General features: G+C 43.1%; 1 protein-coding gene across 1 annotated transcript; it reads right to left on the minus strand.

Annotated features, from left to right (window-relative positions):
• On the minus strand, window positions 1–3,412 carry LOC123078651 (single-stranded DNA-binding protein, mitochondrial). The gene is made up of 4 exons (XM_044501234.1): window positions 3,059–3,412; window positions 2,738–2,964; window positions 1,917–2,017; window positions 1–438 (listed from the first exon to the last, which is right to left on the minus strand). Exons 1-4 carry the CDS (start codon window positions 3,299–3,301, stop codon window positions 365–367), a joined length of 645 nt encoding a protein of 214 aa, XP_044357169.1. The 5' UTR covers window positions 3,302–3,412; the 3' UTR covers window positions 1–364.
• Between the last annotated feature and the right edge of the window lie 21,400 nt (window positions 3,413–24,812).

The raw sequence follows: 24,812 nt of genomic DNA on the forward strand, positions 1-24,812 counted from the left end.
TTCTCTCCATAAGAGCATGCATTGTACTCCAACCAGAGTTAAAGCGTACAAGTCAGACACTTGTCAATTACTCCCTCCGTTCCGAATTACTTGTCGCAGGTATGGATGTATCTAGATGTATTTTAGTTCTAGATACATCCATTTCTGCGACGAGTAATTTGGAACAGAGGGAGTACATGGCATCTACAATGGCGTCGAAAGCTTAATGAAGACAGGAATGTGACTAGGCAAGGGGAAACTAACAAACTGCGGCAAAAACATGCCATTATTTGTCCAATGCTAAGATGTTGACAATACTCCAAAGTGTAGCACACGTGCAGTACCTCAGTCTCACTTCTCAAATGGATTTTGTTGGACCTCACTTTCAGAAGTACCCAACGCCCTTCACTTCACCTATCTTGGGGCCATTGCCATCGTTACCAAGAAACAGGAACCGACCTGTTTGTAAGAAACAACTTTATCATATTCTACCAAAACCTAAACACGGTCGCAAAGCTGAACATAATTCCAAATGCCATGTAACTTTAATTCGTACGTTGAAACTGAGCATAAATCACAATGCTTAACATAATTCAAATGCCATGCAACTTTTAATTCATATGTTGAAACTGAGCATAAAAAAACCAGCACAGAAAATCAGCTTATCAATGTGACTACAAGGGACATGAGGACATCATTAATGAGACAATTGGTATACTACATAAACTTTGTCACGAACCAAAATGAGTAAATTAAGGGACAACGCTGAAGCCGGCTATGGAACATTTATATGGTTAGTTGTTCTTTATCTGAAAGTATTAAATGGTGTTTTGATGATTTTAGAGTGGACTAGATCAAGAGTTGTTCTGAATAAAATAATTGTGTTGTCACATGGGTAAATAGTTAGAACCCTGCAGTAGAAACTCCCTCCGTCCTGAACCGCGACAAGTAATTCGGGACGGAGGGAGTAGGATAGAGCCTAACCCAATAATGTATGGAAAAAACACAAGCGGAGTCTAAGCTTTGGTGTGGAAAATCACAAACAACAGAGTTTTATCATGCTACAATTAGTAGTTCAAGAGACGAAATCAATACAGCTCTATTTAGCAACGCCTTGATGTTTTGATTGACAGAAAACAAATTACAATCAACTACTTTTTATGTTAAAATGCAGAAGAAAATGTGATCTAAAGTGAAAATGTAGAAGATGAAGGTTCAAACTCCTACACAATATGCAAGTGCTTATGCAGTTGGTATTTCAGTGTACAATCTAGACTCCTGAACACATTAAGTGTTTAGACAACAACACATTACATGTAGAACACAGTTCGCAACAGCCTCATAAGTCCGTTTGAAACATTGGGAAGTATGGGTTAAGGAGGAGATGCCCCATGAACTGAAGATGGCTGTTATATAGGTTTGAGGCAGAGTAGCTAGTAGTACTCTGCTTGTGCAGTTGTGAATCAGCCTGAAGATGATACCAAACCCAGATAGTGGGAATGCAGAAAACTTTTTGATTACAAGAGATTTCATTCATGGGGCTTCAGAAATGTCTTTGCTATGTTTTTTCTTCACTACAGCACTGTATGTGGTTACATTAACATAGGATGAGATGGCAAATCTTTTTGTTCAGAACAAAAGTGGGGGAAGGAAATGGAAGTCAGCAGCTAGCCGTTATCCTGAATAACAAAACAATGATTATTCAATATGCTGCCCTTAAAGCAAAGTTTGTAACAAGAAACATTTAGAAAAATAACAAAATTACTAATGGTGGCATTTAGCCTGTAATATTTAACAAGTTTCCCCGAGTAAAATTTAGAACTGAAGATTTTTCCTGTAACATAAAAACTTCAGGTTCTAAGACAAGGCTGAAAACAAATAACGGAGGTATGAACAAAAAAGAAGCTGATTACGTGATATCTAATAAAGAAACATACCATTTCCTCGAACAGCTATTTCTCTTATGCGTCTAACGAGCCCAGTTATAGGATCGGAGAACACCTTTGTCTCAATATTTCCTTCCAAATAGAGAACAGATCTGAAATGTTGCAACTGATCAACATTTAGAGGTATAATTGAAGTCAATCAATAAAAGGAAGAAGAAACACAAAGGGGACAGCATAAAGCTCAAACTACAGTGACCATGTTGCCACTTGGCCAATATGCAACTTCAAATCTACAACCAACAGGACGCATATTCAGTTTCCAACTACAACTAAGATAACCAATCCACCGGAACTGAATAACAGTGTTCTCTAACTTCCACTAAATGGAGCCTAGTAAAAGGTAAATGGTCCATACTCAATTATTCACCAAGAGAATCAAGTACTCAGATTTCGCAATCTAGGTGAATGAGTGGTTGGAAGGATGAACAAATGAACAGGCTTTAAAACGACAATAGAGGACTTAAGAATGCCTGTTTACATAATACTCCTCCGTTCACAAATAGAAGATGTTTTTGATATTTCAATATGGACTACATACTACGGAATGAAATGAGTGAACAAACACACTAAAATGTGTCTATATACATCCGATTCACTCACAAAAAAGTTAAAAACGTCCTATATTTATGAATGGAGCGAGTATTTCACAAAGCTGAATTAGCAAGCGGTTTGGGCAGCATGATCCGAGTTAGCAAAGCTGAGACTGACGCGCTCAAACATCTCGCTACCTCTAAACTGATGCAGGTCAAAATTGCATCCAACAAAAGGAAAATCTAAACAACGCAAGCTCGGGGCAAGGCAAAGGCGCTGACCCGGTCTTGACATGCTTCAGCGCGAGGCTACCCAGCCTGTCCGGGTAGATGCATACGCGGTGCCACTGCACGGAGCTGCGTTCCGCGTACTGGTGCGGCTCCTCGTTGTCCAACGGGCGGCGGTTGTTGCGGATACCGCCGGTGCCCAGAGAGAACAGCACGACGGTCTTCCCACTCCGCAGCCGCTTCTGCACAGGCTCTTGACCCACCTTTCCCACCATTATAGCCTTCGCGAATCCACCAAAACAAAAAGCGCACATCACATTTCGGCTATCACCAAACAAGTCCAAACGGAGAAGAGAACCAAGGGTTCCATAAAACCTTGTAGATGCCGTGGTCGAGGCCATTCTCGAGGGGGCGGGTGGTGATGGGAGGCCTCGGCTGGCTCCGGTACTGATTACCCTGATCGGCGGGTGGCTCAGGGTCGGGCTCGACATCGGATCCCGCGGCCGAGTGTGAGGACGGGGGCCCGGTGGTTGACAAGGGGCGGAGAGGAGAAGAGACGAAGCGACGGGAGAGGAGGAGGAGGCGGCGGCCGAGGAGGGAGGAGGTGGCGGCCGCCATGGATGCGCGTCGACGAGAGGAAGAGGGGGAGAGATCACCGCTAAACCCTGTGCAAAGCCCTAGTTTTGGTGGGTTGCGTCCGGGGCCTTGGGTGGGCCGCTGGCTAGGACGATGACTGACTGATGATTCGAAAACAAAATGGTTGACATGCTGTGTGCCATGTATAGCATGCGCAAATGCAATATAGCGCTTTCAGCAGCATATAGCGTTCGCGTCGCCTATGCGAGCCCACATGGGTCTGCCCAGTAAGCCCATTTTCTTTCCTTCTTAACGGCTAGGTCGAGCCTGCCGGCAATCTTGTCGCCTCTCTTTTTCATCGAAATCACTACTTAAGTGTACCATTCTCAAAAAGAAAACATGTTAAGGGTACCCTTTGCAAAGACCACTCTTATTTGGTGATGATAAGTATCGCACTGCATGCGTGACACTTGTCACAATTTGCGAGTTTTTGTTTGTTCATTCATTTGTTTTTTCTAATGTTTTACCTCTTGAACCTTGTGTCCAAATTATAAATCGTTTTCTTCATCATGTTTCTTTCATCGAGATCTTTGAGACTATATCACATGTTAAAGGTTTGGACAAAAAAAATCAAAAAAGAGGATACAATGAAAATAAAAAAAATGAAAACCAGAAAAAAAACAGAAATCATAAAAAGGAAAAAAATAAAGCTGACAAAATAGAAACCGAAAGTATATTTGTGTTTTTCACTTTTTTGGGTAGCACGCCGGTACTTTTTCACTTTATGGGAAGCACACATATGTTTTCACTTTCCGAAAAGCATAGTTGTGTTTTTCTTTTTCTTTTTGGAAGCACGGCTGTGGGAAGCATGTGTTAGGATGAATGTTACAGGATTTTTATTGTGCAGATAAGCTTGAGCCTTGCATGCCAATCTCTGTAAAACCATGTGATGGGACACGACTAGATGACGAGTCGTTTGTTGGCCCAATCTTCCACGGTACTCAATGAAATAGCAAGAACGTCGACGAACGATTGTCGCAACAGCAGCGTGGGTCGAAGTAGTAGAGTGGCTCTTCGGATCAAGCAAAAAAACGCGAGAAGACCAAAGAACAAAAACTTGAGCAAGAATTTGATCGGATCAAATCCTACACATATAGCAGCTCCAAAATCCCTCAAGGATCAGCAAACAACACAGATATTTGGCGCATCCAAGCTAATGCTTTTCTCCATAGTTTTCCACTTAAAAGTTTCCGCCTCATACAAGGCCGAGGCCTGCCTGTTTTAAGGCAAAACGAATCAACCGACCTAACAAACAAGCTAAAAAGATACGGACTCTTATCTCTTTCCTATTCTAACTAATCATGATTTAATTAATTACATGTCCAGCAAGCTGATCAAAAAAAATCCAAAACAGACTAGTAGTACTCAAGGAACATACGTATGTTAAAGCTAAATCAACATGGTTTGGACTCCTCCATGTTGCCTTGGGCTTCGGCCTTCACGTCCCGGCACTCCACACACACGATCAATACAAAAGAAATTGTATGGTGTTCTGAAGGTTGGTTTGATCTTTTGCTTCTTTGGTTGTGTCGACGGCACCTCAATACAAAAACCTCCAATCTACAGTGTACATGGAATAGTGCGGTCAATGGCCACATCACCATGACGGTGTGCGGGCAAGAGTTTCATCGATCTCTTTTCTCCATCGGTACTCCGGTAAAACTTCTCTTCTATTTGTGTGGATTTGGTCGTCTAGTAACCACGTTACGCCAAAGTGACTGGGTATAATTTCGCAGGGGAAAAGTCCAAAATAAACCATGAACTCGTAGAAGAAAGCTAAATCAAGCCCTAAACTTCCAATCCCTCGAATCAGCACACCAAACTCTCTGATTCCGGTCTATTTTGAACCTTGAGAGCGTTCCCAAACAAGGATTATCGATGTGGCACGTAAAATCCTGGGATTGTTGACTGCGCACGCAACTGGGTTGGCCCACCAGGCACGAAGTGAGTTTTTTGTTTTTGTTTTTCCTAACATGTGATGTAAAAATATACCCAAAAAACATATCTCTGGATGAATCGAACTTCGAACTTATGCCGCCATGGATGAGCGTCGACGAGAGGAAGAGGTGGAGATATCGTCGCTAAAACCTGTGCAAAGCCCTAGTTTTGGTGGGTTGCGTCCGGGGCCTTCGGTGAGCCACTGGCTAGGACGATGACTGATAATTCGAAAACAAATTTGTGACATGTTGTGTGCACATGTATAGCATGCACAAATGCAATATACCGCTTTCAGCAACATATAGCGCTCACGTCGCCTATGCGAGCCCACATGGGTCTGCCCAGTAAGCCCATTTTCTTTCCTTCTTAACGGCTAGGTCGACCTGCCGGCAATCATGTCGCTTCTCTTTTTCATTGAAATCACTAGTTAAGTGTACCATTCTCCAAAAAAAACTAGTTAAGGGTACCATTTGCAAAGATCACTCTCATTTGGTGATGATAAGTAACACACTACATGCGTGACACTTGTCGCAAATATGGGAGTTTTGTGTTTTTCATTCATTTTTTTTTTATGTTTTACCTCGTGAACCTTGCATCCAAATCTTAAATCGTTTTCTCCATCATGTTTTTTTCATCGAGATTTTTGAAACTATACCACATGTTTAAGGTTTGGACAAAAAATTAAAAAGAGGATATAATGAAAATAAAAAATGAAACCAGAAATCATAAAAAGGAAATAACAAAGCTAAAAAATAGAAACTGAAAGCACATTTGTGTTTTTCACTTATTTGGGAAGCACACCGGTACCTTTTCACTTTCTGGGAAGCACACATGTGCTTTCACTTTCCGAAAAGCACAATTGTGTTTTTTTAGTTTTTTTAGTTAGATGGTGGAAATATCGACCTTTTTATGTAAATATAACCGAACGTTAATGAAAGATGTCTGGTTTAATCGAATTTCGTGAGGTTGGTTTAAATTGTTGACCGGGTGTATGCGGTTAGGATTGGATGTCGTTCTCCCGCATTTGTGTCCGTGGACTAATCCCCTGTCCGCGGACAGATGCGGAAGGGAATTTATGGTAAAAAAAAAGCCTGATGGCGGTGCAGTCGTTATCTGGATTGATAGTGCGCATGCCATGGTCCATGAACGCGACACACCTGCATGAAGCTGCTTCAGTTTCTGTTGTGCACAATTCGATTAGGCCGCAGGCTGCATGGTGTAAAACGACGCACTCATGGCTTCGTGATGGTAGGGATCGATCGCGCGCCAGAAAGAGGAAGATGGCGAGACGTGACGGCGCCAACTCGGGCGTGGGCCTGTGGCTGCTCCTAGCTGTAGCACAATCGGATGGACGGCAAAAGCAAACCGGCCATGCATGTGACGCGAGATCTTGGGCGACGACAAATCGCCCGCAGCTTTTTCCGCGTGTTTCCTTCGCGACACTACGTCTCGCCGGACCACGTCGTGCATGCATGCACGGCCCGCGTGGGTTCAGTCCCGGCCAGCCGGCCCGGCGTTGCATGCGATGTCTCTGGCAGTGTGCCTACCGCGTTCTTGATGAACTCTACCCAATGGCCTGCAACGTTTTGTTGTTTCATGATTTGAACTCACGACCGATCATCAAGTTCCCGCCTAGTACCGCTGTACTACGAGATCGACCGGCTTCGAAGGATTAATCCGACAAGACGTAACACAAAAAACAAAGGTTATCACAGAAATCAAAGGTTAGTGAAGAACTGAACAGATTGAAAATAATTTACCTATCTTTTGAGCTAATCTTCAGGACATGTAAAAGCTAGTACTACTAATAAGAGAGGCACGAGGCCAGAGATCGTTGCTCTAGCACCCAACACAGCATCTATCAATTATAGTCCTACCCTGAATTACTTATCTTAGATTTGTCCACAATACTGATTTATCGATAACATATCTAAGACAGTAATTTGGGATGAAAGTAATAGTAACCAGTGTTCAGAAATGAAAGTTGAAAACAATATTAGTGAGCAATCGTTAGGCATCAATCACGTGCTGGCCTAGTACTAGCACAGTGAGTATTATGGTCCTTCTGCGAGTGGTTATGACGGTTCTTATAATTTTATAGCTAGATATGTTAGAATTAATGGGGTAGGCCCATAGCAATTTCTGAAATCTCAAAGCCCATGTGTAAAAATGGCAAGTGGTGGTGCTAAGTTTAGTCCCACCTTGGAAGTTGAAGAAGAGTTGGACCTCTTTATATAGTGGGTTCTCTCCACCACTCTAAGTGGTGTGTGAGAAGAGAAAGGGAAAACCACACGCGCGCGCTCGCTCGCCTCGCCGGGCCGTGGCGTACATGCGCGTGAATGGTCCGCCGAAATCCGGTCCGTCTCCTTGCAGGAGCGCAGCTTCCTTTTGCCGTTTTATTTTTATGTCTTGGCAGACAAGTTTTTGATTTCTTGTCCGGTAAGTATACGAATTAGAAACCGAGTCGGTTTGGGATTGTGGTCGCGACACAATACCGCCTCTGGTCCTAATATATATACAGCTACCGGCTGCGGCCAGAGACACACCGAAAAACACCTAGGGTTTTGCCTCATCTCACAACTTGCGCCACCGTCGTAGTCTACTCCATCCCAAACGCCGGCGTGCATCGGCGCGTGGGAGAGCAGGTCTCCGGAACCGTTCGTCTTTGCGATCCTGCACCGGGAGAGGACGAATTAGGTTTTTGGGAAGCGCTGTGCGCGACTGCTCAAATTCGTCATCACGGGTCGTCTTCCGTCCAAGTCGGGCGGTGCTACTCATCGTCGTATTCATCGCCGTCAGCAGCAGATCGTCGCCGACATCGTCATCAACACTGTCGCACCCATAATAGCTAACGATCAGTACGTCCAACATCCTCTGTTCATGTCTGTTTCTACAGCTATTGTTACGTGTTTGCTGCTGTTATGCATGTCTTGCTGTTCTTCTAGTTTGCTAGATTATTGCATGCTAGTATCTCTTCTAGTCATGAATTATTTACTGGAATTAATCATGAACTTGCCTAATATTCCAACAATCCAAAAACCTAATTGTAGGCAATTTCCTGAGTTAACTATGGCTGGATTTGCTGATGCACTGAGGCCGGATAAGTTTACCGGTGTGCACTTTAAGAGGTGGCAGGTGAAGACCACGCTCTGGCTTACTGCTCTGAAAGTTTTCCACGCTAGTGTTGGTGCTCCAGAGGGAATAACCGACGAAGATCGGAGAAAATTCCAGGAAGCCAATACTATGTTTGTGGGATGCATTCTGAGTGTTCTTGCTGACCGTCTGTGTGATGTGTACATGCACATAAACGACGGAAAAATTCTGTGGGATGCACTGAATGCAAAATTCGGTGCAACAGATGCAGGCAGTGAACTGTACATCATGGAGAGTTTTCATGACTACAAGATGGTGAATAACCGTTCTGTGGTTGAACAAGCTCATGAGATACAGTGCATTGTGAAGGAACTTGAACTCCTTAAATGTGTTCTACCCGATAAATTCGTGGCTGGGTGCATGATTGCAAAGTTGCCTCCTTCATGGAGGAATTTCGCCACAACTCTGAAGCATAAGAGACAGGAGATATCAGTTGAAAATCTGATTGCATCTCTTGATGTTGAAGAAAAAGCTCGGGCTAAAGATACCACTGAAAAAGGAGGTGAGGTTCAGCCTACTGCTAACATGGTGCAGAGGTACCCACAGAACAAGAACAAAGGGAAGAACAAACCTGTTTTCAACAAGCCTACCAAGACTACTACTTTCAAGAAGAAGAAGTTCAACAAGGCTGAGCTAGAGTGCTACGCCTGTGGGAAGCCTGGACACTTTTCCAAGGAATGCCCTGAACGTGCAGACCGCAGAGGGAAAACAAGCTCCAAGACTGTCAACATGGTGACCGCTAGCAATACTGATGGGTATGGTAATTTACCTATTGTGCTTTCAGTATTTTAATCATCTTCGTGGTGGATTGATTCGGGTGCTAACGTTCATGTGTGTGCTGACATCTCCCTGTTTACTTCTTATCAGGTCGCAAGGGATTCTTCCGTCCTAATGGGGAATGGGTCACATGCTTCTGTTCGTGGCATTGGCACGGTGGATCTGAAGTTTACTTCGGGAAAGATCGTGCAACTAAGGAACGTGCAGCATGTCCCTACTATGAACAAGAATCTAGTTAGCGGCTCCCTTCTATGTCGAGATGGATTTAAGGTAGTTTTAGAGTCCAATAAAGTAATCGTGTCAAGATTTGGACAATTTATAGGAAAAGGCTATGAGTGCGGAGGCTTGTTCCGCTTTTCTCTTTCAGATTTTTGCAATAAGTCAATAAACCAAATTTGTGCTAGTGTTAATGATGATGCAAGTATTTGGCACTCTCGTTTATGTCATATTAATTTTGGTTTAATGTCTCGGCTATCCAGCATGAGTTTAATTCCGAACTTCACAGTTGCCAAAGGTTCTAAGTGCCATAGTTGTGTGCAATCTAAGCAACCTCGAAAGCCTCATAAGGCTGCCGAGGACAGAAACTTGGCACCTCTAGAACTCATACATTCTGATCTTTGTGAGATGAATGGTGTGTTGACAAAAGGTGGAAAGAGATATTTCATGACTTTGATTGATGATGCGACTAGATTTTGCTATGTTTATTTGTTGCAAACTAAAGATGAAGCATTAGACTACTTTAAAATCTATAAAGCTGAAGTTGAAAATTAACTAGAGAGAAAGATCAAGCGTCTTAGGTCCGATCGTGGTGGAGAGTATTTTCCAAAAGTTTTTGATGAATTTTGTGAGGAACATGGTATTATTCATGAGAGGACGCCTCCCTATTCACCTCAATCAAATGGAGTGGCCGAGAGGAAAAACCGCACATTGACTGACTTGGTGAATGCCATGTTAGACACTGCTGGTTTATCTAAGGCATGGTGGGGGGAGGCTCTATTGACTTCATGTCATGTCCTGAATAGAGTTCCCAACAATAATAAAGAGAAAACCCCTTATGAGGAGTGGGTTGGGAGAAAACCATCACTTTCTTATTTGCGTACTTGGGGATGTTTAGCAAAGGTCAATATTCCTATTCCTAAGAAACGCAAACTTGGACCAAAGACAGTGGATTGTGTCTTTCTAGGGTATGCTCAACGGAGCATTGCTTATAGGTTTTTAGTGGTAAAATCTGAAGTACCTGATATGCATGTTGATACTATAATGGAATCTCGTGATGCAACATTTTTTGAGAACATATTTCCTATGAAAGATATGCATAGCATTGCTAGATTTTCTTCTGAGATAATTCCTGAATCTAGTACAACTGATGAATATTTCGAACAATCACATGAGGAAGTCCTTGAGAAGGATAACAATGAAGTTCCTAGAAGGAACAAGAGACAAAGGATTGCAAAATCCTTTGGTGATGATTTCATTGTATACCTTGTGGACGACACACCCAAGACGATTGCAGAAGCATATGCATCTCCGGATGTAGATGATTGGAAAGAAGCTGTTCATAATGAGATGGACTCAATTGTTTCTAATGGAACTTGGGAACTAACTGATAGACCATATGGTTGTAAACCTGTGGGCTGTAAGTGGGTGTTCAAAAAGAAGCTGAAGCCTGATGGTACTATTGATAAGTACAAGGCGCGGCTAGTGGCCAAGGGCTACACTCAGAAAGAAGGCGAAGATTATTTTGACACCTATTCACCCGTTGCTAGAATGACCACCATTCGAGTGTTACTTTCCTTGGCTGCCTCTTATGGTCTTATCATTCATCAAATGGATGTAAAGACAGCTTTTCTCAATGGAGAGTTGGAAGAGGAGATCTATATGGATCAGCCTGACGGGTTTGTGGTAAAGGGTGAAGAGAGAAAGGTGTGCAAGTTGTTAAAATCTTTGTATGGTCTGAAACAGGCACCTAAGCAATGGCATGAGAAGTTTGAAAGAACTCTGACTTCTGCAGGATTTGTCATTAACGAGGCTGATAGGTGTGTTTACTATCGCCATGGTGGGGGCAATAGTGTCATATTATGTTTGTATGTGGACGACATACTGATCTTTGGTACAAATATTAATGCAATTAATGAGGTCAAGTCTTTTCTATCGAAAAGTTTTGACATGAAAGATCTGGGAGAAGCCGATGTAATTCTAAACATCAAACTTATTAAGGATGAGAGTGGGATTACATTAACGCAATCTCACTATGTTGAGAAGGTCTTGAACCGATTCGGTTTTATGGATAGCAAGCCTTCTCCAACACCTTATGATCCCAGCGTGACACTCAGAAAGAACAAGAAAGAAACGAGAGATCAATTAAGATACTCTCAAATTGTCGGTTCACTCATGTACTTAGCTAGCGCTACAAGACCAGATATCTCTTTTGCTGTGAGCAAACTGAGTAGGTTCATGTCCAACCCGGGTGATGATCATTGGCATGCACTAGAAAGGGTCTTGTGCTATCTGAGAGGTACTATGAGTTACGGAATTACTTATTCAGGGCATCCTGCTGTGCTAGAAGGATATAGTGATTCAAATTGGATCTCCGATGTTGATGTACTTTACGCAACAAGTGGGTATGTATTTACTCATGGTGGTGGCGCAGTGTCATGGAGGTCTTGCAAGCAAACCATATTGACGAGGTCAACTATGGAAGCAGAATTAACTGCTTTGGACACAGCTACTGTTGAGGCAGAATGGCTGTGTGAGCTCTTGATGGACTTGCTGGTTGTTGAAAAACCTGTACCGGCTATTCTTATGAATTGTGATAACCAAACGGTTATCGCTAAAGTGAACAATTCTAAAGATAATGCAAAGTCATCAAGACACGTGAAAAGACGTTTGAAGTCTGTCAGGAAGTTGAGAAACTCCGGAGTAATAACTGTTACGTATATACAAACAGACAAAAACCTGGCAGATCCCTTTACAAAGGGACTATCACGAAATGTGATAGATATTGCATCGAGGGAGATGGGTATGAGACCCATAGATGTTACACCATAGTAGTAACCCAACCTTTGTGATCGGAGATCCCGTGAATTAGGATCTGGGAAGAACAAGCTATTGGTTAACTGAGGAGAGTAATAACTTATGATCGTCTCCAAGTGAAGATGCCAAACTCTCAGAGCTGTAAGGCTCAGATCTGTAAGGCAGGTTGGCAACATGCCTTAATGTGGTTTTATTGGCTATAATTAGCAAAGATGCTGTCCTACAGAGCAGTCTTGAAAGAACACACCTATATGAGTTCTGACTGTAAACGTCGCAGTCTATGAGATTTGGGTGATCTCTAGTAAGCTCACGAAGAGACCAGGGAGTATGACGTATAAGCTCCAAACCGCGGGGTAGCCTACTGGTGGTCAGGTACTGGTTAAGACTTTTAGTGAAACCTGTTCACACAAAACTAGCAATTCAAGGCATAGTCCATTGTCAAGTTGTGAATGGATGTAGCTTAAAGTTCTAGGCAGAAGTTCAACTTAACAGTCTCTGCTGAAACACTGGTATATTAAACAAGTGATGAGAGAAGGCAAATCTCTAAATGGGTATTTGAGATCTGGTGGGGGATTGTTAGAATTAATGGGCTAGGCCCATAGCAATTTCTGAAATCTCAAAGCCCATGTGTAAAAATGGCAAGTGGTGGTGCTAAGTTTAGTCCCACCTTGGAAGTTGAAGAAGAGTTGGACCTCTTTATATAGTGGGTTCTCTCCACCACTCTAAGTGGTGTGTGAGAAGAGAAAGGGAAAACCACACGCGCGCGCTCGCTCGCCTCGCCTCGCCTGGCCGGGCCGGGCCGTGGCGTGGCGTGGCGAGGCGAGGCGGCGCGTACATGCGACATGCGCGTGAATGGTCCGCCGAAATCCGGTCCGTCTCCTTGCAGGAGCGCAGCTTCCTTTTGCCGTTTTATTTTTATGTCTTGGCAGACAAGTTTTTGATTTCTTGTCCGGTAAGTATACGAATTAGAAACCGAGTCGGTTTGGGATTGTGGTCGCGACACAATACCGCCTCTGGTCCTAATATATATACAGCTACCGGCTGCGGCCAGAGACACACCGAAAAACACCTAGGGTTTTGCCTCATCTCACAACTTGCGCCGCCATCGTAGTCTACTCCATCCCAAACGCCGGCGTGCATCGGCGCGTGGGAGAGCAGGTCTCCGGAACCGTTCGTCTTTGCGATCCTGCACCGGGAGAGGACGAATTAGGTTTTTGGGAAGCGCTGTGCGCGACTGCTCAAATTCGTCATCACGGGTCGTCTTCCGTCCAAGTCGGGCGGTGCTACTCATCGTCGTATTCATCGCCGTCAGCAGCAGATCGTCGCCAACATCGTCATCAACACTGTCGCACCCATAATAGCTAACGATCAGTACATCCAACATCCTCTGTTCATGTCTGTTTCTACAGCTATTGTTACGTGTTTGCTGCTGTTATGCATGTCTTGCTGTTCTTCTAGTTTGCTAGATTATTGCATGCTAGTATCTCTTCTAGTCATGAATTATTTACTGGAATTAATCATGAACTTGCCTAATATTCCAACAAGATAGAGCGACGTCCATCTTTCTTGTACTCCCTCCGTCCCAAAATATAATAACGTTTTTAACACAGTGGGATGGCGAAATCTGAATGTGGCACCAACGCCACGGCTAACTATATGTATAGCTCCCCACTCTGGAACTACTAGCATTGCAGGCTAACTATATGTATAGCTCCCCACTCTGGAACTACTAGCATTGTGGTGTGCACCTGTGAGCCCTGTCAAAATCTTCTCTTACCATGGTTAAGAGTTCAGCAACAGTTGTGTTTCTTTGTAAGTAGAGATGTCACTTGAAGACTACAGGAAAACAAAAACTAGGAGTTTTCTTCATATTTTTTTAGTCCATTGAAAAAGAAAGTTTGCAAAACAGTGTTTTGAACACCACAAAAGAATGAACAAAACTTACAGCCACAGGCCCAACTGCACAAGCTCAAGGCCGAACATTGAATGTAGTCCGAACCTAAGCCCATACACGAATGTATCTCATTGAGTTGGTGACGGACAAAAATCAAGAAGGCGCTTTTTCAGATCGTTCCCTTTTTGAAGGCGTCGTCGCGGCTCTCATTGCCCGTCATGCGGTTCCGGGGGAAACTCTGATCCTTGAATCGGGCGGCGGCGGTGCACCGGCGTCGTATCCTTCCTGGAGGCGCCGCCTCATATGTAGCTTCATCTCTTCGGGGCGATAGTGCTAGGAGTGGTGTTGCTGCGCTCAGCGCCTATGTATCATGTCCTGGGTGTGTGCGTGTGTTGCGGTGGCGTAGCGTGTGTTTGTACTGGATGCTTGTGGTTTGGTGCATTACATATAAAGCGGGGCGAAAGCCTTTTTCGGTAAAGCACCATAACCGAACGGGCTACCGGCTCTCTTTTATCAACGTCATTGGATGTTGATTAAGCGTGAACTATGTGCGGCCGTGAAGGAGTTTTCCAAAGGGAAGGTGATTCTTGAGGGTTTCAATAACACCATTTTAGTGCTGATTCCAAAAAGCAAGGCACCGGATTATCTATCACAATTTAGACCTATGAGTTTGTGCAATGTCTTATATTAAAAGCGAAGGTCATTGCCAATCGATTAAAAGTGGTGTTGTCTATTCTTATTTCTGAAGAACAAAGCGCGTTCGTAGCGGAAAGGTTGACCAGAGATATTGTATTGGTCGCGTATGAGTGTGTTCACGCCATTAGGACAAGGAAGAGGAAAAAAAATCTTTGTGTGCGGTGAAGTTGGACATGATGAAGTTGTATGACCAGGTCGAGGGGATTTCTTGGGACACATGTTGCATTAGTTTGGGTTTTCTGGAGCATGTACAACCATGACTATGAGATATGTTACCTCTGCCCGGTTTGTGCTCAAGCTGAATGGTGATGTATAAGATGGCTTTGTTCCTTCAAGGGGTTTGCGGCAAGGGGACCCTCTTTCCCCCTACCTATTTCTCTCCCGTGTTGAGGGCTTCTTCGTGTTTCTAAAGCAGGCTCAGCGTGATAGAGAGATATAAGGGGTGTCTTTTGGGTGCACTGGCCCCAATGTCACACGCCTTCTCTTTACGGACGATATCATTGTCTTTATGAAGGCATCCGTGGATAACTTGACCAAGCTACGGGATATTTTTTCATAGGAAAATGCACTTCTTCCGGAGAGGTTCTTCAAGCCGGAGTGCCAAGGGGGTCGTTGGGGATGCCTAGGACAGTGACCTCAATATTCCGCATGGGGCGGAGGTCCGGTCATGCGAATGGCCACACAATGCTTTCATGAACGAAACCAGATTTCACCAAGAGTTTGCACAGTTCGTTGCAAATGCCGGGTTGAGCGACTTCCTTGCAGATGAATGTGATCAGTACCACATCCTTACAAATTCCTTTGTGCAAAATTTTCATTTCTTGCATAGGCTCAAGCCTCCCATGGTGCGCTTTGACTTATATGCCGAACATCATGAGATACCATTTATCGAGTTCTGTCAGATACCTTTGATTTCCTCTAATGGGGGATTGAGGGAACCTCGACCGGAGGAGTTTGAGGGTTTCTTCTGTACTTTAACAGTGGGAGAGCGTAGGGGTGTGTCGAAAGCCCGAGTCACTAGTTTGTATTTCTCGTTGTGCACTACTTTGCTTTATTTACAGGGAAATATTTGACTGCTAGGGAGGAAGGTGGCACGCTCAGTGCCCCTGACCTCGCCATTTTATGGCGCACTTTTTGCTGACAACACTAATAGCCTTGGAGCTATTATTGCGCGATTCCTGCACACTAACAGGACTAGGGGTAAAGTTCATGGTGGTATTTATGCTACTCGCTTGGTGAGACGTTTTCATGTTAATATACGCCACAATGATTACTTGTTGCCTAAGGTTTATTTGGATCACCAGGCTATGAAAGATATAACCACTTTATTGATGAACATGAGCCTCCTCACTACATTCGTTATAACTTGGTATTTAGTGAGGATACTCGTGATATTATTCCGTTGCCCGCACCTTCTTTATTTGGCTCTCATGCCATGAACAGATACACCGGCATGCCATCGTATATCATTGCTTACCGGAACGAGTTGGCCGCGGCTAAGAACGAGGCCCAGGCTTGGGACGCTCGAGTGCCGCCGCCTCAACACTTTCCTACCGGACCAGATGGCTACTACTGGTGGTGATTACCAATTCAGGACAAAAGCCTAAGGCTGGGGGAGTACGTATTTCTCACCGACATTACATTCATGTTCACACATTTCAGTTGTTGGCGTTCATCCTCTTCCATTGTATAATCCATGTTAGTTTTATTTTCGCTTACTTTTTTTGTGTTTGAAAAACCTTGGAAAATCCAAAAATATTTCTCACTTTTTTTGGTTTTTATTTTTTGTTTATTTAGTGTTTATTATTAAAAGAAAACCCAAATGGATTTCCGTTTCTTCTTTGTTTGTTGGGAGCTTTCTCGTGTAAATAGTTTTTCTCACTTTTTGTTTTTTCTTTGTTATATTACTTTCTTCAGAAAAACTAAGAACACTAAAAATATTTCGGTGTGTTTCTCTGAAATTCTTTTCTTTTCATTGAGTCGTTATAAGGAGAAGACCACGATGAAAATGTTGAGTGGCTCTCATATGCATTATTATTGATCTAATAAAGAACCATTACCTTGTCTTCTCCTTTGAATAAAATGTTTGCGAATTCCAGCTTAGTCCACGACACCCTTGCATTATTATTATTTTCATATCATCCGGTCGTGCAAGTGAAAGGCAATAATGACGATAATTTGATGAGTGACTGTGGCAGGGAAAAGTGGGTATGAACACAACTTGTTTTTGTTTTTTGTTAATATGTTTAACTCAATATCCATGATTCAGCAAATTATGAGTAAACATGTTTATGAGACAATTTGAGATTATAGTTGCCCATGCCATGCTTAAGTAGCTATGAGTGGATAATGATTTATCTTGAGTGTCAACATGCATTAAAATGGTTATGATGTAGTATGATAGTATGGTATCCTCCTCTGAATGTTCCACTTGCTTGACTTGGCACATGTTCACACGTGTAGTTGATTCAAAACCAACATAGCCTCCACGATATTTATGTTCGTGGTTTTTTATATCCTACTCACGCTAGTATTTAATGTTAATTATTTGTAATGCATGATTATTACCATTGTTGCTTCATATGTCTCTAACGTATCTATAATTTATGAAGTATTCATGCCATGTTTACAACAATTTGATATGGTTTTGGTATGATTTGGTTAGAACTAACCTGGATTGACGCTATATTTAGCAGAACTACCGTGGTGTCGTTTTTTGTGCAGAAATAAAAGTTCTCGGTATGGGCTGAAAATTTACGGTGATTTTTTGTGGACCAAAAGAGACCCCCGAAAAATCGAGGAAGGTCCAGAAGCTTCACGAGGAAGTGACAAGCCCGGGGGGCGCCCCCTAAGCCCCCCCCGAGCTTGTCGCTCCCTCGTGGCCCCCCTTGGCGGGGGACCAACGCCAAAAATTCCTATAAATACCAAAACCCCTGAAAGGAACCCTATATGAGAAGTTCCGCCGCCGCAAGCCTCTATATCCATGAAAACTCAATCGGGACCCTGTTCTGGCACCCTACCAGAGGGGAAAATCATCAATAGAGGCCATCTTCATCATCCCGGCGGCCACCATCATGAGGAGGGAGTAGTTCACCCTCGGAACTGAGGGTATGTACTAGTAGCTTGTGTTTGATCTCTCTCTCTCTCTCTCTCGTATTCTTGATTTAGCGCGATCTTGATGTACCGCGAGCTTTGTTAATATAGTTGGATCTTATGGTGTTTCTCCCTCTCTATCTTGTTATGATGAATTGAGTTTCTACCTTTGAGGTTTCACTATTATCACATTGAATACTTTTATGGATTTGATAACACTTGATGTATGTCTTGCATGTGGATACCCGTGGTGACAATGGGGTGTTCTATTGATTCACTTGATGTATGTTTTGGCACTCAACTCGTGGATTCCCAGGTGACATTGGGGTAATCTATGCATAGGGGTTGGTGCATGTTTTCGTCCTACTTTCACCGGTAGAAATCTTGGGGTACTCTTTGAAGTTCTTTGTGTTGGATTGAATATTATGAATCTGAAGTTGTTTGATGCATATCGTCTAATCAACTCACGGATACTTGTGGTGACATTGGAGTATCTAGGTGACCTTAGAGTTGGTTGATGTGTATCATATGGTGTTATTTTAGTACGAACTCTAGGGCTGTTTGTGACACTTATAGGAATAGCTCAATAGATTGATCAGAAAGGATAACTTTGAGGTGGTTTCATACCCTACAAATAATTTCATCTTATGTTCTCCGCCAGATAAGAATTTGGAGTGACTCTTTGCCGCACGTTGAGGGATTGTTATAGGATTCAATTATGTTAGCACTACTGAGAGATTGCACTAGTGAAAGTATGAACCCTAGGCCTTGTTTGTAAGCATTGCAATACCGTTTGTGCTCCGTTTTATCACTTGCTACCTTGCTGTTTTTTTTATTTTCAGATTACAAAAACCTATATCTACTATCCATACTACACTTGTATCACCATCTCTTCGCCTAACTAGTGCACCTATACAATTTGCCATTGTATTGGGTGTGGGGACACAAGAGATTTCTTGTATTTGAGTGCATGGTTGTTTGAGAGAGACCATCTTCATCCTACATCTCCCACGGATTGATAAACCTTAGGTCATCCACTTGAGGGAAAATTGCTACTGTCCTACAAAACTCTGCGCTTGGAGGCCCAACACGAGTCTACAAGAATAAGTTGTGTAGTAGACATCATTGCTCTCTAGTTGGTCGCTTCTCAATCTATTTGCTATCCTTCACCCATACTAAGCGGGAATACTGTTTGTGCATCCAAATCCCTAAACCAAACTTGTTCCAGATGAGACCACTATATCTACTTATATGTGTTATTACTCTGTCGTTCTGAGCAAATTTGCATGTGCCACCTCTAATCCTTCAAATAATCATCTGTTCTGTGTGCCTATATCGCTCATGGAGCGACATGGGGCGGTCAGTATCTTCGATGCTAAGCGGATTATTCTCACGATGAGTGTTTATTCATCTGTGATTGCACGAGGGAGGCTGGTAATTGGGATGCCCAGTTCTAATCAAAATGGAAAAAAATATAATGAAACAAACTCCCTCGGAAAGTTGTTGGTACAAAGGGCACCCATGAATTCGGCTAGCCATGGCTTGTGTTTGTTGGTTGAGGGGGAGTAAACCTTACCTTTCCACTTGGGAACCGCCGATATTGTGTTCAGCATGGAAGATACTGAAAACTCTCGGTCGTGACGTTGATGGGAAAGGCATGCATCTCAAAATTGCATTTATCTCTGAGTTAAGCATCAAGCTCTCGCACCTCTGCAAATCCCTGCTCCCCTCTGCGAAGGGCCTATCTATTTACTTTATGTTATTTACTTCTATTGTCGAGTCATCATCGTCTCAATTAAAGCACCAGTACTGAGAGCACTATTGTCATTCCTATGCATTGTGTATAGTTAATATTGTGTGCATCATCACTCGATCTCTTCTACCATGAATTACAATGTTTAGTCGCTTCTTGAACTTTGGAGGTGCTCTGCATTTATGTTTTGCGGTCTCAGAAAGGGCTAGCGAGATACCATGTTATCATATTATATCATGATTGTTTTGACAAATTGTTGGCATTTGAGATATGTTATTATTGCTCGCTAGTTGATTATGACATTGATATGAGTGAATATAATTTCCAAGTGTTATCATTTGCATGGTAGTTCATGATCTTTGCTGAAAACTTGGGTGCTATTTAAACTTATATACGGATACAAGAACAAAAGAGTTCGTAAAATATTTTCTTTCTCACTTTCAGTTTGTCAGTTGAATTGCTTGAGGACAAGCAATGAGTTAAGCTTGGGGGAGTTGATACGTCTCCGTCGTATCTACTTTTCCAAACACCTTTGCTCTTTTATTTGGACCCTAATTTGTATGATTTGAATGAAACTAACTCGGATTGACGTTGTTTTGAGCAGAACTACCATGGTGTTGTTTTTGTGTAGAACTAAATATCTCGGAATTGGATGAAACTTTCTGGAGATTTTTTATGGAATATATGAAAAATAGTGAAGCCAGGACCCACCAGAGGGGGGGCGTGTTGCCCACAAGGCAACAGGGCGCGACCACCCCCCAGGCACGCTAGGTTGCCTTGTGGGACCCACGGGGATCCGCTGACCCTAATCTCAAGCCTATAAATTCCTTTTCCCTGAGAAAAATAAGAGAAGAAGTTTCATCGCGTTTTACGATACGAAGCCGCCGCCGCCTCCTCTTCTTCATCGGGAGGCCAGGTCTGGAGTCCGTTCGGGGTTCTGGAGAGGGGGATTCGTCGCCATCATCATCACCAACCCTTCTTCATCACCAATTTTATGATGCTCACCACCGGGAGTGAGTACTTTCTTTGTAGGCTTGCTAGACAGTGATGGGGTTGGATGTGATTTATCATGTAATTGAGTCAATTTGTTAGGGCTTAATCCCTAGCATCCACTATGTTCTGAGATTGATGTTGCTATGACTTTGATATGCTTAATGCTTGTAACTAGGGCCCAAGTGCCATGATCGTATCTGAACCCTTTCTGTTTTCATGAATATATTTGAGTTCTTGATCCTATCTTGCAAGTTATATGCACCTATTACATGTTATGATCCGCATACCCCAAAGTGGCAATAATTGGGATTCTTTCCGGTGATGACCGTAGTTTGAGGATTTCATGTATTCACTATGTGTTAATGCTTTGTTCTGGTTCCCTATTAAAAGAAGGCCTTAATATCCCTTAGTTTCCTTATGGAGCCCGCTGCCACGGGAGGGTAGGACAAAATATGCCATGCAAGTTCTTATTATAAGCACACATGACTATATACAAAATACATGCCTACAGTACATTGATGAATTGGAGATATTGTGCATCGCTCTAGGTTGTGACTATTATATGATGAATTCCATCCAACACAAATATCCATCACTGATCCAATGCCTACGCTTTTTCATATATTGATCTTTGCTAGGTTATTTTTGCTGCTGCTGCTGTTACAATCACTACAAAAACTACTATTGCTATTGTTACCATTACTAGTGCTAGTGTTACCAATGGTATCAAGCTATCATACTACTGTGCTACTAATCACCTTGCTGCAGACAGTTAGTTCTCCAGGTGTGGTTGAATTGACAACTCAACTTCTAATACTTACAAATATTGTTTGGCCCTACTTGTCTCGAAATAATAAATTTGGGTTAAATACTATACCCTCGAAAACTATTGCGATCCCCTATACTTGTGGGTTATCACGGCGATTCTGAACATCATCTGTTGGCTAGCCATCTCCTTCACGAATGTATGGCATGATGCACCCACATGTTTCCCAAGCTTATTTTCTGGCCTTTTTCTTCTCGTCACACTATGAGCTTCATGCTTGCTATCGAGGTTTAATCCACATGACTCATCATTTCTCTACATGGGACGTATGCTTGAAGGATTTGGTGTTGGTGTCATATGATAGATGGTCTATAACAAAGTATATTCGGTGCATGATTATTTTGTGCCGAGGATATTCACGACTTTATGCTTCAAGATTTTGAGTACTTCTCACCTTGTTCAAAAGTGTTTAGAAAAGAATTAGCAACTGAGATGTCAATACATTGGATGCAGAATGGTCCATGTTTTTTTGGAAAATATGGTCCATTGTTTATACCTAAACACCCAAACCAAAACTAAATTAACCAGTTTGTGCCTAGGCTTCAGTGCATGCTGATTTTTTATGGCTTTATGCTTTAAGAGATTTTGTACTTCTCAATCGTATATACCAACTTATTTTATTGCCAACAGATTATTGAGCTACTTAATACTTACAAGACTAACTCTTATGTATGAATTATGTGATGCCATCATAGCAGGTGCATGTATACAAAGCAAAGATATCTCCTTATAGCACAAGAGTGTAACACCCACGATGCGGCTATATCTCCCACGTGTCGAGGCACGACTTAGAGGCATAACTGCATTGTGGTTTTGTCGCCAGAAGGGTCATCTTTACACAATCCCATGTAATGAACAAGAATGGGATAAAGAGTTGGCTTACAATCGCCACTTCACACAATACATAAATAAATCATACATCATACAGAGTACACACATAGGTCCGACTACGGAACCAAAAGAAAAGAAGACAACCCAACTGCTAGATCCCTGATCGTCCCAACTGGGCTCCACTACTGATCAACAAGAAAAGAAACAACACAACGGACAAGATCTTCATCGAGCTCCCACTTGAGCTCAGTTGCGTCATCTGCACTGGTCTCATCGGCACCTGCAACTGTTTTGGAAGTATCTGTGAGTCACGAGGACTCAGCAATCTCACACCCGCGAGATCAAGACTATTTAAGCTTATAGGAAAGTATGGGGTAGTGAGGTGGAGCTGCAGCAAGCACTAGCATATATGGTGGCTAACATACGCAAATGAGAGCGAGAAGAGAAGCAACGGAACGGTCGTGAACTAGCAATGATCAAGAAGTGATCCTGAACTCCTACTTACGTCAAACATAACACAAGAACCGTGTTCACTTCCCGGACTCCGCCGAAAAGAGACCATCACGGCGACACACGCGGTTGATGCGTTTTAAATAGGGTCAAGTGTCAAGTTCTCTACAATCGGATATTAACAAATTCCCATCTGCCACATAACCGTGGGCACGGCTTTCGAAAGATAATACCCTGCAGGGGTGTCCCAACTTAGCCCATTATAAGCTCTCACGGTCAACGAAGGATAAACCTTCTCCCAGGAAGACCCGATCAGTCTCGGAATCCCGGTTTACAAGACATTTCGACAATGGTAAAACAAGACCAACAAAGCCGCCCGATGTGCCGACAAATCCCGATAGGAGCTGCACATATCTCGTTCTCAGGGCAACACCGGATGAGACATCCTACGAGTAAAACCAGACCTCGAGTTTCCATGAGGGCCCCCCGCAGTCTACCTCAGTTCGGACCAACACTCGAAGGAGCACTGGCCCGGGGGGGTTAAAATAAGATGACCCTTGAGTCTGCAGAACCCAAGGGAAAAGGGGATAGGTGGTAGCAAATGGTAAAACCAAGGTTGGGCCTTGCTGGAGGAGTTTTATTCAAAGCGAACTGTCAAGGGGGTCCCATAAATCACCCAACCGCGTAAGGAACGCAAAATCAAGGAACATAACACCGGTATGACGGAAACTAGAGCGGCAAGAGTGGAACAAAACACCAGGCATAAGGCCGAGCCTTCCACCCTTTACCAAGTATATAGATGCATTAATTAAATAAGAGGTATTGTGATATCCCAACATAAACATAATCCAACATGGAGCCATCTTCATCTTCTCCTGCTACTAGCAACGCTATAAGAGGGGCTGAGCAAAAGCGGGAACATAGCCAAACAATGGTTTGCTAGGACGGGTGACAAAGGTTAGAGGTTCATGGCAATTTGGGAGGCTTGAAAAGCAAGTGGTAGGTAGCGCGGCATAGCAATAGAGCGAACAACTAGCAAGCAAAGATAGAAGTGATTTCGAGGGTATGGTCATCTTGCCTGAGATCCCGCAAGGAAGAAGAACGAGTCCATGAAGAAGACAAGCGGACGTAGACGAACGAATCCTCACAACTCCGGAACGAAACGGAAGATAACGAGAGAAGCAACCCAGAAAGAAACAAACAACATAGTAAACAACCACCACATAAACATGGCATGATGCACAATAAAGTATGATGCATGTCCGGTTTAATGAGGCATGGCATGGCAAAGTGCACATACGAAACTACAAGTTAAGTGGAGCTCAATATGCAACGAGTTGCATATTGACGAAACGCCACATTCGAGTTATTTAGTTCGCTCTTGTTGAAGTACACAACAATATTAATGTTGTTAACCATGGCAAGGGGTGAAGCATAATTAAACAACCTATCTAGGCAAGTTTAAATGAGGCCGGAAATAACAAACGACAATACCGGAAAATCCCCATATGTCATTTAGCAATTTTAATGCAAACATCAATTTTAGACATTTTAAATGTTGTTATCATGATGCGGATGACATATGCAAGGTATATGCAATTTTATGAAAGTGTTGGTATAAAATGATACGAGGCATTTGTTACCGTGGTGGAAGAAAGGGGTGCCACGACAACGAATCCGAAAATGATGCCACGGCAACATAACGGTGATCCGACAACTCGTCGAGATGTCGGTGCAAAAGAAACTATGGATGAACGGAACATGCAAACGATGGTGGGGTGATCCCGGTTACCGGGTTCCCACATGACGGTGGCAAGGAAACGAGGAACGTGCAAGGACCAATTCGGACATGGTGCAAACACGGGCATCTCATACAACACAATCATTCGTTCACGGGCGTCATCTCGGCGGTTATACCTTCGAAGCGTGCATTTTCGGAGTGGATCGGGTTCGACGGTAGTGGAAGTAGTTGTTCACGGGTCGCCGAGGGAAGTAGTGGTACACGGCGACGGTAGTGGTACACGTTTTTGTAAATGTTCGGGGTCGTCGGTAGAGG

The sequence above is a fragment of the Triticum aestivum genome, chromosome 3D, assembly GCF_018294505.1.
Source record: "Triticum aestivum cultivar Chinese Spring chromosome 3D, IWGSC CS RefSeq v2.1, whole genome shotgun sequence".
Taxonomy (NCBI): domain Eukaryota; kingdom Viridiplantae; phylum Streptophyta; class Magnoliopsida; order Poales; family Poaceae; genus Triticum; species Triticum aestivum.